Raw genomic sequence first — 13,093 nt, 5'->3', positions numbered from 1 at the left:
TAACTCGAATTACCTCAACTCAAAATATTTGAATGGAAAAAACTTAAATCACTGAATTTGAGGTGAAAAATCTGAAAACTCGATTGAATCCAGTTTTCTGTGAAAAAAACTTAAATCGCTCAAGTTATTGAACGAAATCCACCAGAAAAAAGCCAGAACAACATTAAGGCTACAAACATCTTCAAATAGTTGGCGGGACCTCTTCCGTCGAGCACTTCTACATGACCTCAAAAGTTTTAGTTGGAGTATTTTTGGGTTCAAGCTATTTATATGTTCAAGCTATTTTTGGATTCAGGGTGTCATGATACAGGCCTGTATTAGTTAATTAAACAGACCAATGTATCGTGAGTAAACATTTCTGCCAGTACCTAAATCAGACACATAGGGGGGAATTCACAAAAGTGGTGATACCGAGACAAAATCAAAATGGAGATAAAAATGTCGGATTTGCCACTAAATTCACAAACCTCTATCTCCACTTTTGGGAATTTGTCTTTTAAACATACAGTTTTCAGATTTTGTCTTTTGCACGACATGTTAGACATTTTTTTCTGAAATTGTCTTTAGCTCTTACTAAACCTGTCAGTCAGCTATTAAATTGGCATTTTTGGGGGAGGGGGTTTATTTTACCAAGACATATTATACATCTTTTTTTTTTTTTCAGGATAACCTGGGCTAAATCTGCCTAGATGTTTGTGTAATTCCACTTCTGTAACAAGATATAAGGGTCTTAAAGGGGAAGGAAACCTCGTCGGCGCTAACCCCCCTCCCGTGTATTTCCCTCCTCCCCCCTGGCCTACCCCTCCCGCTGGGCAAATGCCCCTAACTTGTTACTTACCCTTCTGCGCAGGTCCAGTGCAGGGAGTTCACAGGCGACATCTTCTTCCACGCGATCTTCTTCCTCCTTTGACCGGCGTTTTGGCGCATGCGCAGTAGGAGCATTTCGCCGGTATGGATCTACTGCGCATGCGCCAAAAGTCACGCGCATGCGCAGTAGATCGTACCGGCGAAACGATCCGACTGCGCATGCGCCGGTCAAAGGAGGAAGAAGATCGTGTGGAAGAAGATGTCGACTGTGAACTCCCTGGACTGGACCTGCGCAGAAGGGTAAGTAACACGTTAGGGGCATTTGCCCAGCGGGAGGGGTAGGCCAGGGGGGAGGAGGGAGGGGGGCAATACACGGGAGGGGGGGTGGGGGGTTAGCGCCGAGGAGGTTTCCTTCCCCTTTAATACAAAAACTGCTATTTTGCATACCGTATATACTCGAGTATAAGCCGACCCGAGTATAAACCGAGGTACCTAATTTTACCTACGAAAACTGGGAAAACTTATTGACTCGAGTATAAGCCTAGACACAACTACAGCCCTGTCTCCCAGCAGCGCACATTCCGCCAAAGTGACCCCCCCAGCGATCAACCGGACTTCTTTGCAAAGTTGATGGTGACAGAGAATTGCCAAACGGATTACTGTGTGCATTTTCCCACTGTCCCACTACCATGTGCAGAGGGTGCTGTGTGATATTGTCATCACTGTTAATCTTTCGTATAACCAACAGAGGGCGCTGTGCGATATTGCAGTCACTGTTATTCTTTCATATAACCAACAGAGGGCGCTGTGTGATATTGCAGTCAGTTATTCTTTCATATAACCAACAGAGGGCGCTGTGTGATATTGCAGTCACTGTTATTCTTTCATATAACCAACAGAGGGTGCACTGTTATTCTTTCATATAACCAACAGATGGTGCTGTGTGATATTGCAGTCACTGTTATTCTTTCATATAACCAACAGATGGAGCTGTGATATTGCAGTCACTGTTATTCTTTCATATAACCAACAGAGGGCGCACTGTTACTCTTTCATATAACCAACAGAGGGTGCTGTGTGATATTGCAGTATCTCCCCAAGCGAACTGTTGGTATAGGAATGATTAAAAGTGACTGCAATCTCAGCTACTGCCCGCTGACTTGAGTATAAGCTGAGGTAGACTTTTTCAGCACATTTTGGATGCTGAAAAACTCGGCTTATACTCGAGTATATATGGTAATATAGGGATTCGTATCAGAAATATGTTTTCATATCTTCGGTCGAATGTCTAATTGCTGCTTGCAAGGCTTTACTTTACCTTTAGATAATAGTCACTCAAATTGCTGATATTGCCTCATTCATTAAGCTAAAACTAGTAAAATAATGCAAGTGTGAGTTAAAAACATGTAAGATATCAAATTGTATAAAATACACTTTTTATTGCTTAATCAGTGTTTAACTTGTTTTGTTGATAAAGCGTTTATACCTATAGGGTTAGACAGAAATTTGTGCCCTGACTATAAAATCTTAATCCCTATTAATATGCTAATAACCAATGGGTCACCTACAAGAGGTGTGAAATGAAGACTGACACACAGGGAAGAGTTATACTGAGCTTTACTCCATTTTCAAAATGTCGGGTGAAAATGTTGTTTAAAATTTTGTTTTTGCGCCATTTTTATGTTGTTTGAATTCATAAAAGTGTCTGTAAACTGTCTTTCTTTAACTAAAATAAGAAAAGTGGCGGTTGAGTCCGAATTTAGTCAGATTTCTGTTTGTGAATATGGAGAAAGTATTTTACACTAGTTTACCACCACTTTTACTCCAAAAATGGGCTATCTCCACTTTTGAGAATTCCCCCCATAGCATCTGGAGTCAGCCATTTATAACAGGGTCACGACCTATTCTGCCCTTCTCCAAGCCCTGGCTGATAAGAGCCATTCAAGGTTAGGGGGGGGAAAGCCCAAGGAAAACTCATTAAACTTACCAGCAAGCCTCCCTCACAGTTGAAGTTAAGGTCACGCATAACACATCCTAAAACATATTTATCCTCACTGAACTCAGACCTGTTGTACCAACAGTAGAAAAAACTGGTGATGGGTCCAAGGTAATTTCTGCTTTCAGATGAGTCCAAACATGACTAGGTTTGGAACTCTGTTTATCAGATGTGAATATCTAGGCAGGTCACACAGTATTGATGTTTAGTATCTATGTAATCTGTGAGAGAATTAATAACCAATGAATATAATATAATCGCTCTCCTATGTTCCAATAAGGAGTTATGGTAATTGTATTATTGAATGTATGTCTCTTTTTTAACTTTTTGTTAATTGCACTGTTATACCTTTTATAATATTAAAGGGCATGTAAAGGCAAAAAAATAAAATCCCATTTTTACTTTCTTTAATGAAAAAGAAATCTATCTCCGATATACTTGAATTGTCAGATGGTCCCTAACTGCTGGGCAGGGAAACAATTATACTTCTGAACAGCAGGGGGAGCCCCCACCCTACTTCCCAGCCTTTCAGAACTCCAGCAGCTTTGTTTCCCTGTAGAGCAGTCAGCAACTGGGTAGAGATTTGTATTTTATTTTTACCTTTACATCCCCATTAATGTTTCCAACGCCAGCAGCAGAGACAAAGATCATGGATCCAGATGTAAACAGGTAAACTGGGATTCTATTTGGAGGATTATTTTGCTGCAGCCACTAGTTCTGCAGAGTTGGAGAAGGTTTGTATTAAACAATACAAAAAGTGAGTTTTTCTACCTGTTATAGAGAACAGGAGAATATTCACATTAGGTTTCTATCGCCTGTTAATGATAGGTGGTGGCAGCGAATGAGTTTTGTGGATGTTGATTAATGTTTGGGGTGCTATTATGCTAATCTAGTCCAAAAACAATTTTTTCTTCAGCACACCACTTACTTTTCCAGGGTGCATCCACTCCCAAGCTGCCTCCAAGTCAGCCAAATTCCTTATCTTGAATAATAGGATATGAAGCACACCATCCTCAGGCTTTGCCTTTAAAACTTTTTATTTCAGCGGAATTCACACACAAGCTTTCGGGGGAAAACCCCTTCCTCAGGTGCATGCACCTATTATTCAAGATTATGCTAATCTAACCTGTGTGCAAGGTGTGTGAGAGTTAGTGACCCCTGATAGCGACACCTAAAGTCACGTAAGGCTGGAAGTACCATATCCGTGACACGGGGTATAATAAATGTGGAAAAATTAAATTTTTTTAACCCCGAAAAGGTAACTATCAACTGAACCTTTAATAAAATTGTTTATTCTCCTTTTCAGCCTTTGCTGTCCATCATTGTTTCCCTATTTTATCTACTGAGCAGCCAATGTATTGATCTGTATAGCTAACCTTCTGTCTGTAATTTGTTTTCTTACTTGCTTTTTGCTCTTGCATGTGCACTGGACACTTTTATGTGGTAGTCATATATATCTTGTCATTGGTTATGGTTGTTCATACTACAAGCTAATGTACAATGTGATACCCAATGAGCATGGGTATGTATCTGGCTGCAAAAGACACATACTGGCACATAGTGGCAATGATGAGTGTGTTGTTAATTACTTCACCATTCCCAAACACCGTTTAACCAGTTTTCTGGAGATAAAGTAAGTCTCGGACCTCTTGCTTAAGTTTTTCATTTAGATATTAAAAAAAAACAAAAAAAGATTTGGAAGGCAGAGTTAACCACAATACCAAAATTGTTTAGATGGCACATAGTTATATAAACACAAGATATATATCATTAATCGGAAACTCTATCTCTTAAAAGTATTAGGCACAGGTTGCAACTCTGCCCCATACAAATCTTCTAAATGGGAGATGCGATTTTTTTAATATTACCTTATGGATCAGTATAGGACATGCTATAGAGTGAATTCTAAACATTTACCTACTGGACCATCAGGGCGTTTTCCCTATAATTTAAGCTTGTTCATAATCAATTGTGTAAGAGCATCTGCATTAATTTATTTGATGTTTAGCTTTAGTTTGGAAGGATAGCAAAGCAACAGACCTTAAAAAAACAAAAAAGTCTTTTATAACCATTGGAGCTGTATTTAATGTGCCAGTGAGAAACTGAACAGGAGCCAGTTAAAGGGATTCACAGGGATTTTTAGTTAACAACGCTCCTTCTGCTGAAATCCTAGAGCAGATTCTTTTTTTATACTTCATTTTGAAATGCGGCAAGTGGCATTTTGTTACTTTCCTTAGTCCTTTCAACCTTGTGACTTGTGCTCTGATAAACTCTTTACTCTCTCTTTACTGCTGCGCTTCAAGTTGGAGTGATGACAACCCCCCCCCTACCCCAGACAGCAGCCTATCAACAGACCAGGGGGTAGGTAAAAAAATTCCCTGAAGGATTCAGCTGCCTGAACAGATAGGAGCATCATGTATCTATGCAGCTAGCACTGCTCTGCTGTAGGCTTAAACAATGCTGGTAGAGAAACTATATTGTATCTTAGCAAGAGAAGAAACTGGAAAAAGATTACAGATTTTAAAGGCAATGGCAAATGGGGGCACTTTATTACCCTTAAAATATCTTTCTCCCAATAAGCAACAGAGTACCGGTATGGGATGCCTTATCCAGATGTTAAATATAGGAAGGCTATCTCCTGTTGAGTCCGTATCAAGTAAATAATTCTAATTTTTTAAATGGGCATAACATTTTGCCTAGTAAAATAACTTGAAAATGGAAAGTTAATTATTCCGCGTAATGCTTAGTTTGGATTAAGTACAAGGTACTGTTTTATTATCTCAGAGAAAAAGGAAATCATTTAAAAAAAATTGGATTATTTGGCTAAAATGGAGCCTATGGGAAATGGCCATTCCATAATTCTGAGCTTTCTGGATAACTGGTTTACAGATAACGGATCCCATACCTGTACGCCCCATGATCATAGAGTTGATTTCGGTTGGCATCTGTGTTTTTATGAGGGGGAAGACACCTAGGAACCTCTCCTTCTGCCCCCTACCCTTCCCCTAACTTCAGTTTATTTAGATGTTCAAGGAGCAGATGAGGATGATGCTAAAATCTGGTGCAAAGAGCAGAGCACAGCCATTCCACCGTGCATGAGGAACCTGCTCTAGTACCCTTTGGCACTTCTGCTACTGGGTATATTAAAATAGTTCTGCACAGTACCAGATTTTGAAACCCCGGACCCAACAAAAGTTTAAAATGGGCAGGGCAGAAAAAAGAATGTTTAATGCAGTAAACTATGGATAATATAAATCATTTAAAATAAGAAATATAGAGAAGACCTGCAAAACGACCCACATCCATACCCTCATCTGTAAATCCTACCCACAACTTGCAGGGTTCCCGCTTTTAGCTGGTTAACCTGTGGGTACCCGACCCGCTGCAGGACTCTACTGTAAATGGCTCCCATTGACTTGCTGGTGTAGCATTTATATACAGTATAACTATTGCAAACTGTAAGTGAATACATGTATTTGTGTACAAAAAGGACAGTGTATTTGGTATATAACAAATGGACTAAAGACAATTTCCATGTTTCAATGACTTGGTAAACTTGCTGTGTGGTAACCTATCAATTCTCTATTTTTTTTTTTAATGAAATATTATGTTTGATTACAGCATAACTGCACTAAGGGACTTAATTATATTCACTTCTACGGAAAAACAAGATCTTGTTATAATTCATTTTGGGATGTTAAAAATAGTGCCCTGATTGATATTCACAGCTTGTTTTTTGTTTTATTTTTTGAGCCGTTAGCACTGAAACATTTAATTAGTGAACTGTTTCTGTATAAAGGGACATCAGTAGAATTCTGTCCCATGCTGTTTGTGTCTGTTTTCCCAAAGCCTTCTTTGCTGGAGGCTATACTCCCATTACTTTCTGACAATTTTCTTTTTTCATTGGTTCCATGATGAAAAAAAAAATCTATATTATGTGGATAAAAATATCCTATAGCAATGTTATTCTGAAAACTCTTTATGGGTACCAGAAATAACTATGAAATACTTCAATATTATTTGATGTTTGCAATTTGGTATTTAAAGCTTCCAGACTGAGTAGCTGTTCCTCAGTTCAGTTGTTTGAATGTTGTGTTTTGCAGCACATGCTTATTAATTTGCCCTGAATTTTTGCCGCCACTAGTCTGTGCTCTTTCCTCAATAAACTACCACAAAATTTGCCAGTGTTTTCTTAAGTCTTTTCTCAGCTCTTGCGTGTATATAAACTATCAATGATTGTAAATTTTTGATATCCACAGATGTGGTCAAAGATATTGGAACCTTTGCACTTTTTTTTTTTTTCAAATTAATACACCACATCTGACAATGCTTGACTTTTCTTTATTACATACCTGAACAATGCAAATACTTCTGGGAGAATTTCCTATGGACAGATGAGAACATTTGACTTTTTAATAAGGCACCGCTTTAGAAGTTTTTAAGGAGAATGCATTCCTATAGTCAAACATAGATGAGATTTGCTGTTGTTTTGGAGTTACTTTGCTGCCCCTGGAACTCTATGAATATTTGAAGTGGCCAAGGCCATCATTTATCTCATTGAACACAAATTGTGGAGAGATTTAAAAACCATTATTCTTTCCAAAGGGTGTTCTACCCAATATTACGTCTAGGGTTTCAGTAGTTTTGTAAGTCATGTTTCTGAGAACTGAAAATATAATTTAAGTTCTGATTGGAATAACAAAGTTACAATAACAATGAAACACGGAAACCTGTTGTATGAACATTAAACTTATTGCAGTAGATTAATTTATTTTAGTTTATATATTTGGTTATTTGACAATTTGGTGCTATTTGACAAAAGTGCAAAGACGCCAAATGTATATTCACTGCTTATATTACAAAATTATACTTTTCTGTACTGAAAGACCATATTCCCAATTGGTTACAGTATCTGATAATGGCACACCAGTCTAAGATCAATTGAACATTACACAACAATGGCTTATGATTATCCAGAGAAGTCATGTACATTGGTCCATGAGAAGCTTTTAATCTAAAATTGAATTTCTACCATATGTGATGAACTGTTAAAGTCTGAAGCTCAAATATTAAATAGCTCCCCCCCCACCCGAATGAATAAGGCCTTTGCATATAATACACATTTTGTGTTCAAAAAGCTATATCATAAGAGACCAAATTTGTGCTCTTGTTCGCTAAAAACTGCATCGACATAGATTAAGTCTGTAGAAGCTTGTCATTACCATTTGCTTTGGTTTGTTCTGTCTTCTCTTTGTTTTGTCCAGGAAAGAGCATGTGTAGTACTTAGCAGAACCTTTACGCATAACCCTGCTTCTTCACTTCCTGACCCTAGAAAGTAGAATACAGAGGTGGAAGTAACACAGGAGGGGCTTAATTACAAAAATGAATGCCCTGCATCCAGCTGAAACTGTCTCTATTTGGAAATTGAGGTGCACAAGCATCATTGGGCTAACCTGAACAAAGAGGAATAAATAGATCACAGCACTGCGCAATATGTTGGTGCTCTACAAAATACATGTTAATAATAGATCAGAAAAATTTGACAAAATGATTACTTAACAGTTTGCAGGTATGATACATACCTTTAAAAGACATAAAGCTGTTGCTGCAAGAGTTGGTTTTACAAAATCTTAAAATGCATCTGCTTTTTCATATTTTTTATCATAAAATTATGTTAAATTGGGAATAATTTTCAATTGCTTGGAAATAAAATATGCTGTCTGTGTTTGCATGCTCATAACTTCCGTGCAAGTGCAGGAGAGCAAATATTAGAGAGAGCACAGGAGGGAAGAGGGTTAAATGTGGGAAAGTATATTTTGTTTAATACAAAATGTTTCCATTGTACCATGCTTTTGCCTAGCCCAGGGTGTTTTACAACAAGCTATATGAATGTATTTGGTGATGGATATAAAACTGTTATAAATTCAAGCTCCTCGCCTACAATAGCTTAATGTATTGTCGCATGATAAAATACAGTTTTGCAGTTATTTACATTTGGTGTCTAATAATTTATAATAGATGCATTGATATTTTTTAATCATTTGTCTTATTTTTTTCCATAGTAAGCTTTATTTTTGATGCGTCAAACTTTATTTTTGGAACACTTTATCATGTGCATGTAATAATGAATTGGTTGTAGAACATTTTTTGTGTTAAAACATTTTCAAATAAATATTTTTGGGTGCATGCATATCAATGTTTGATATATGGTTGCTAAGAAAATGTATGAATGCTGTTTTAACAAGACGTGTTGTAAACCAACAAATGTCTTTTAAGACAGCAGATAATTATTTTCACCCAGGTTGTGCACTGAAGAGATCCTATTTTTACAGGTTAATGCAGCTTAATTTTCTATCTTTTTACAACTACTACTTTTAGTAATGTTTCATCCGCTTACGTTTTACTAGTTGTCATGGTACATGAGAAAGTGTACTCGGTCATGAGCCATCTGTATCTGTCAATCCCTACTTTAATCCTCTTGTCCTACACATACTGCCCAGGAAATGCATTACATTGTACACATGGAAACAGAAGATTACTGCTTTTTTTTTTTTAAGTGTAAAGTGATATTTATATAAGGTTAATCAAACATTTTTGACCGCTAGACAAGTTTTAGCAAGATCTTAGAAGTCTCCTTCTATAAACTGACTGGGGCAGCTTGGAAACTGACAATATGTTTAGCCCCATGTCAGATTTCTAAATTGAATTTAAAAAAAATCTGTTTGCCCTTTTGAAAAATGGATTTCAGTGCATAATTTTGCTCGAGCGGCACGATTAACTGATTTGTTTTGGGGAAGAAAAAAAACATGTTTTGTCATGACTGTATCACTTTAATGTGTATTGTATGCTTTAGTGTATTTTGTTGAGGACCAATTACTTAATAATAATACTACTTTTTTCTTTTTTTTTTCTTTTTTTTTTAAAGATTTCAGGATCCTTGGTTATGACAAGTATGTGCTCAGAGTAAGTATTCTGTTTTTGCTATGATTTAGAAATGTAATTGTTTGGCCAAAAAATTAAGTCTTTTAAAGTAATGAAAATATAATTTACTGTAGTACTGCACCAGTAAAACTGGTGTTTGCTTCAGAAAGTCTACTATAGTTATATAAACAAGCTGCTGTGTTGCCATGGGGGCAGCCACTCAAAGCTGAAAATGGAGAAAAGGCACAGGTTACACAACTGATAACAGATAAGCTCTGTATTATACAATGGAATCCGACCCTAGATGTGTATCCTGTGCTTGAATGGCTACATGGCAATTTTCTGTGTGTGTGTAGATATATATATAATACCAATTTATATAGGGGGTTATTTATCAAAGGTCAAGTTTGTGAAGTTTTATATTTATTTTTTTTCTACCTCGAATAAACTCACAGCTCGAATTTTTGTTTATTTGTGATGTAATAATTTTTTCCCCCCGAAAAAAAGTTTTTCTTTTTGTGAAACTACACTTGAATAACTTGAATTTTGTTGAGAAACCACAACTCGACCTTTGATAAATAACCAATGCCAAGTTTTAATATCATTTAATATCATTGCTGGCAGGGCCGCTTTTGCCATAAGGCAGGGTGAGAGCCTTGCCTCAGGCGGCAGCGAGAGGCCACTTACAAGGTTTTTAACCCGGAAATTCCGCTCTGCTAGTGCAGAGAACGCTATTGCGCTCAATGCACTAGCGATGCCACTCCCTTTTGACCCTCTCCGATGCTGATTTTTAAGTATGGAGCAGGAGAGGGGGGCGGCAGCAGCACCAGAATCGCCACGAGTGCTGTCAAACTGCAGTTTTCAGGGTTGAAAACTGCAGCGCTATTAAAGGGATACTGTCATGGGAAAAAAAATTTTTTTCAAAATGAATCAGTTCATAGTGCTGCTCCAGCAGAATTCTGCACTGAAATCCATTTCTCAAAAGAGCAAACAGATTTTTTTATATTCAATTTTGAAATCTGACATGGGGCTAGACATTTTGTCAATTTCCCAGCTGCCCCATGTCATGTGACTTGTGCCTGCACTTCAGGAGAGAAATGCTTTCTGGCAGGCTGCTGTTTTTCCTTCTCAATGTAACTGAATGTGTCTCAGTGGGACATGGGTTTTTACTATTGAGTGTTGTTCTTAGATCTACCAGGCAGCTGTTATCTTGTGTTAGGGAGCTGCTATCTGGTTACCTTCCCATTGTTCTTTTGTTTGGCTGCTGGGGGGGGAAGGGAGGGGGGTGATATCACTCCAACTTGCAGTACAGCAGTAAAGAATGATTGAAGTTTATCAGAGCACAAGTCACATGACCTGGGGCAGCTGGGAAATTGACAAAATGTCTAGCCCCATGTCAGATTTCAAAATTGAATATAAAAAAATCTGTTTGCTCTTTTGAGAAATGGATTTCAGTGCAGAATTCTGCTGGAGCAGCACTATTAATTGATTCATTTTGAAAAAAAATTTTTTTCCCATGACAGTATCCCTTTAACATATTGCTATTTAAACTCAGGCTTCTCCATTAAAGAAAGATTTTAAACATAGAGGCTAGAAATAACAAGTCAAGTGAAATCAACAAATGAATGTTGAGCTTATATTGATAAGCTGTACACATAGTTCATAGTTCTTCATTTTTCTCTTTGCATACATTGCTTTTCATGCTATTTCTAGTGCTATCTTTAGACGTTACTTCCAAAATAAGTGAAAGTATCTTTGAATGGCAAGGCTTAACTGTAAAATATAATGCTTCTGGTATAATAAGGCTTAGGTCCAGTCCATGATCTTTATCCACTTTTTCAATCCCACATACATTCAGTACCTCTAGTGTATTGCAGTATCTGCTTCCTTAAATTATCCTGATGCCCAAAAACAAATTGACAAGTCTTGATAAGCGAGAGGTATCTTTTTCTGTTCGTATTTTTTCTACCACGTATATGTTTTCCACTGATCAAAGTAGGTGTAAAACATCCTGACTTTTGCATTCATATCTCTGAGGATAATAAGGATATCATGTCAATGTCTTTTTCTCCACTCAATTATGGTTGTTTTATATTGTTTTGGGCAAATCGCATTTGGTCAGAGATATGTTTTTTTTTTAAATTGGGTTTTACAAGAATACCACATACTGTGCAGTATGGGCCACAGGGCCACTGCAAAGTAAGACAAAATTATATACTCAAGGTAACAAAACATTAAAATAAAGAAGGAAAAAAGGAGCTATAAGGAGAAAAATACACGTTTATTTTACAATTGTTATGAAAGCTAATTGAACACTGGCAATTAACAAGTTCCGTCACAGTATCAGTCCAAAAGTTTATCCCATCGACCTCATAAGTTTGAGTAGTGACAAGAGTCTCAGGTAATCATGTACATTTGGAAAGCCGTAAAGCAGATGTTGAATCCGGGTGTCTCTCTAAAGCATCCTGGGACTCCGAACCTTCAGGACTTTAAGGGGCTTCCCCTAAAACAGGGTTAACATTTACTGCGTAATGTGAAATGCTTAGGCGAGTCAGATACATTTTAACAGAACTTAATAGAAGGCTTCTAGTAGTATCATGTTAATAGAACTTGTTTTAGTTAGCAGTCAAATGGCAGAGCAGTCCCCTGGGGTCAATAGATCCACCAAGTTCTTTTTCCCAAGACAACCCATAGGGATTATCCTGGGGATTGGTTATTTTACGAAAGGTGGTGTACAGCAAGGATATCATGTAGGGAGGATGAAAAACCTGAATACACCATCTCTCAAAAAAGGGCTTGTTCCTGGAAGTATTTGACCAGTGGGTTTTAAAAGTGGCTGCATAGTGTAGAATTTGATTCACCCTTCTTTGTCCAGTTTGTTGTCCCACCACCACTGGAACACCTTTGAATTCTGAATTAGAGATTTTGAAATATGGGGGAAACCGGGGACCAGGCGGTCATGAGGCCTTAAGAATATTTTACTCTGTCCCAGATTTTTAGGGTGGCATTGAGGCAAGGACTAAATTGTGGGTTCAGATATGTAAAGGAACTATATTAGAGATTTTGCAGGGCTGCAGAAGTGTTTCACTAGTTTCACTCAGTGATAACTGTTCCAAGGTGCAAGTAGGGTATTGCAGTAAGCTAGGCAGTGTAATAATAATATTATTAATAATAATTTATGAACAAATCTATTTACTCTTTACAAAAACCGCTTTTGTTATAACATTCTGCTAAAGGAGGACAATTAACTGATATATTTTGTAAAACACAGAATCACTTTAATATTTTATATTAGTGTCTTCTGAGGGGAACTACTTTGGTCATAAACACAATTTAGAGAACATTTTTTTTATTTAATTCAACATATTT

At 37.3% G+C, this 13,093-nt stretch overlaps 1 protein-coding gene across 1 annotated transcript in view; it reads left to right on the top strand.

The window, feature by feature from the left end:
- Window positions 1-13,093, top strand: part of LOC108716177 (microcephalin-like) — a 134,940-nt gene that overhangs the window by 31,078 nt on the left and 90,769 nt on the right. The window contains 1 exon segment of the mRNA XM_041563195.1: window positions 9,729-9,766. Coding sequence (XP_041419129.1) covers window positions 9,729-9,766 — 38 coding nt within the window.

Source organism: Xenopus laevis, chromosome 5L (genome assembly GCF_017654675.1).
Source record: "Xenopus laevis strain J_2021 chromosome 5L, Xenopus_laevis_v10.1, whole genome shotgun sequence".
Taxonomy (NCBI): domain Eukaryota; kingdom Metazoa; phylum Chordata; class Amphibia; order Anura; family Pipidae; genus Xenopus; species Xenopus laevis.
The sequence above is the reverse complement of the archived record's forward strand: the minus strand, read 5'-3'. Positions and strand labels throughout refer to the sequence as shown.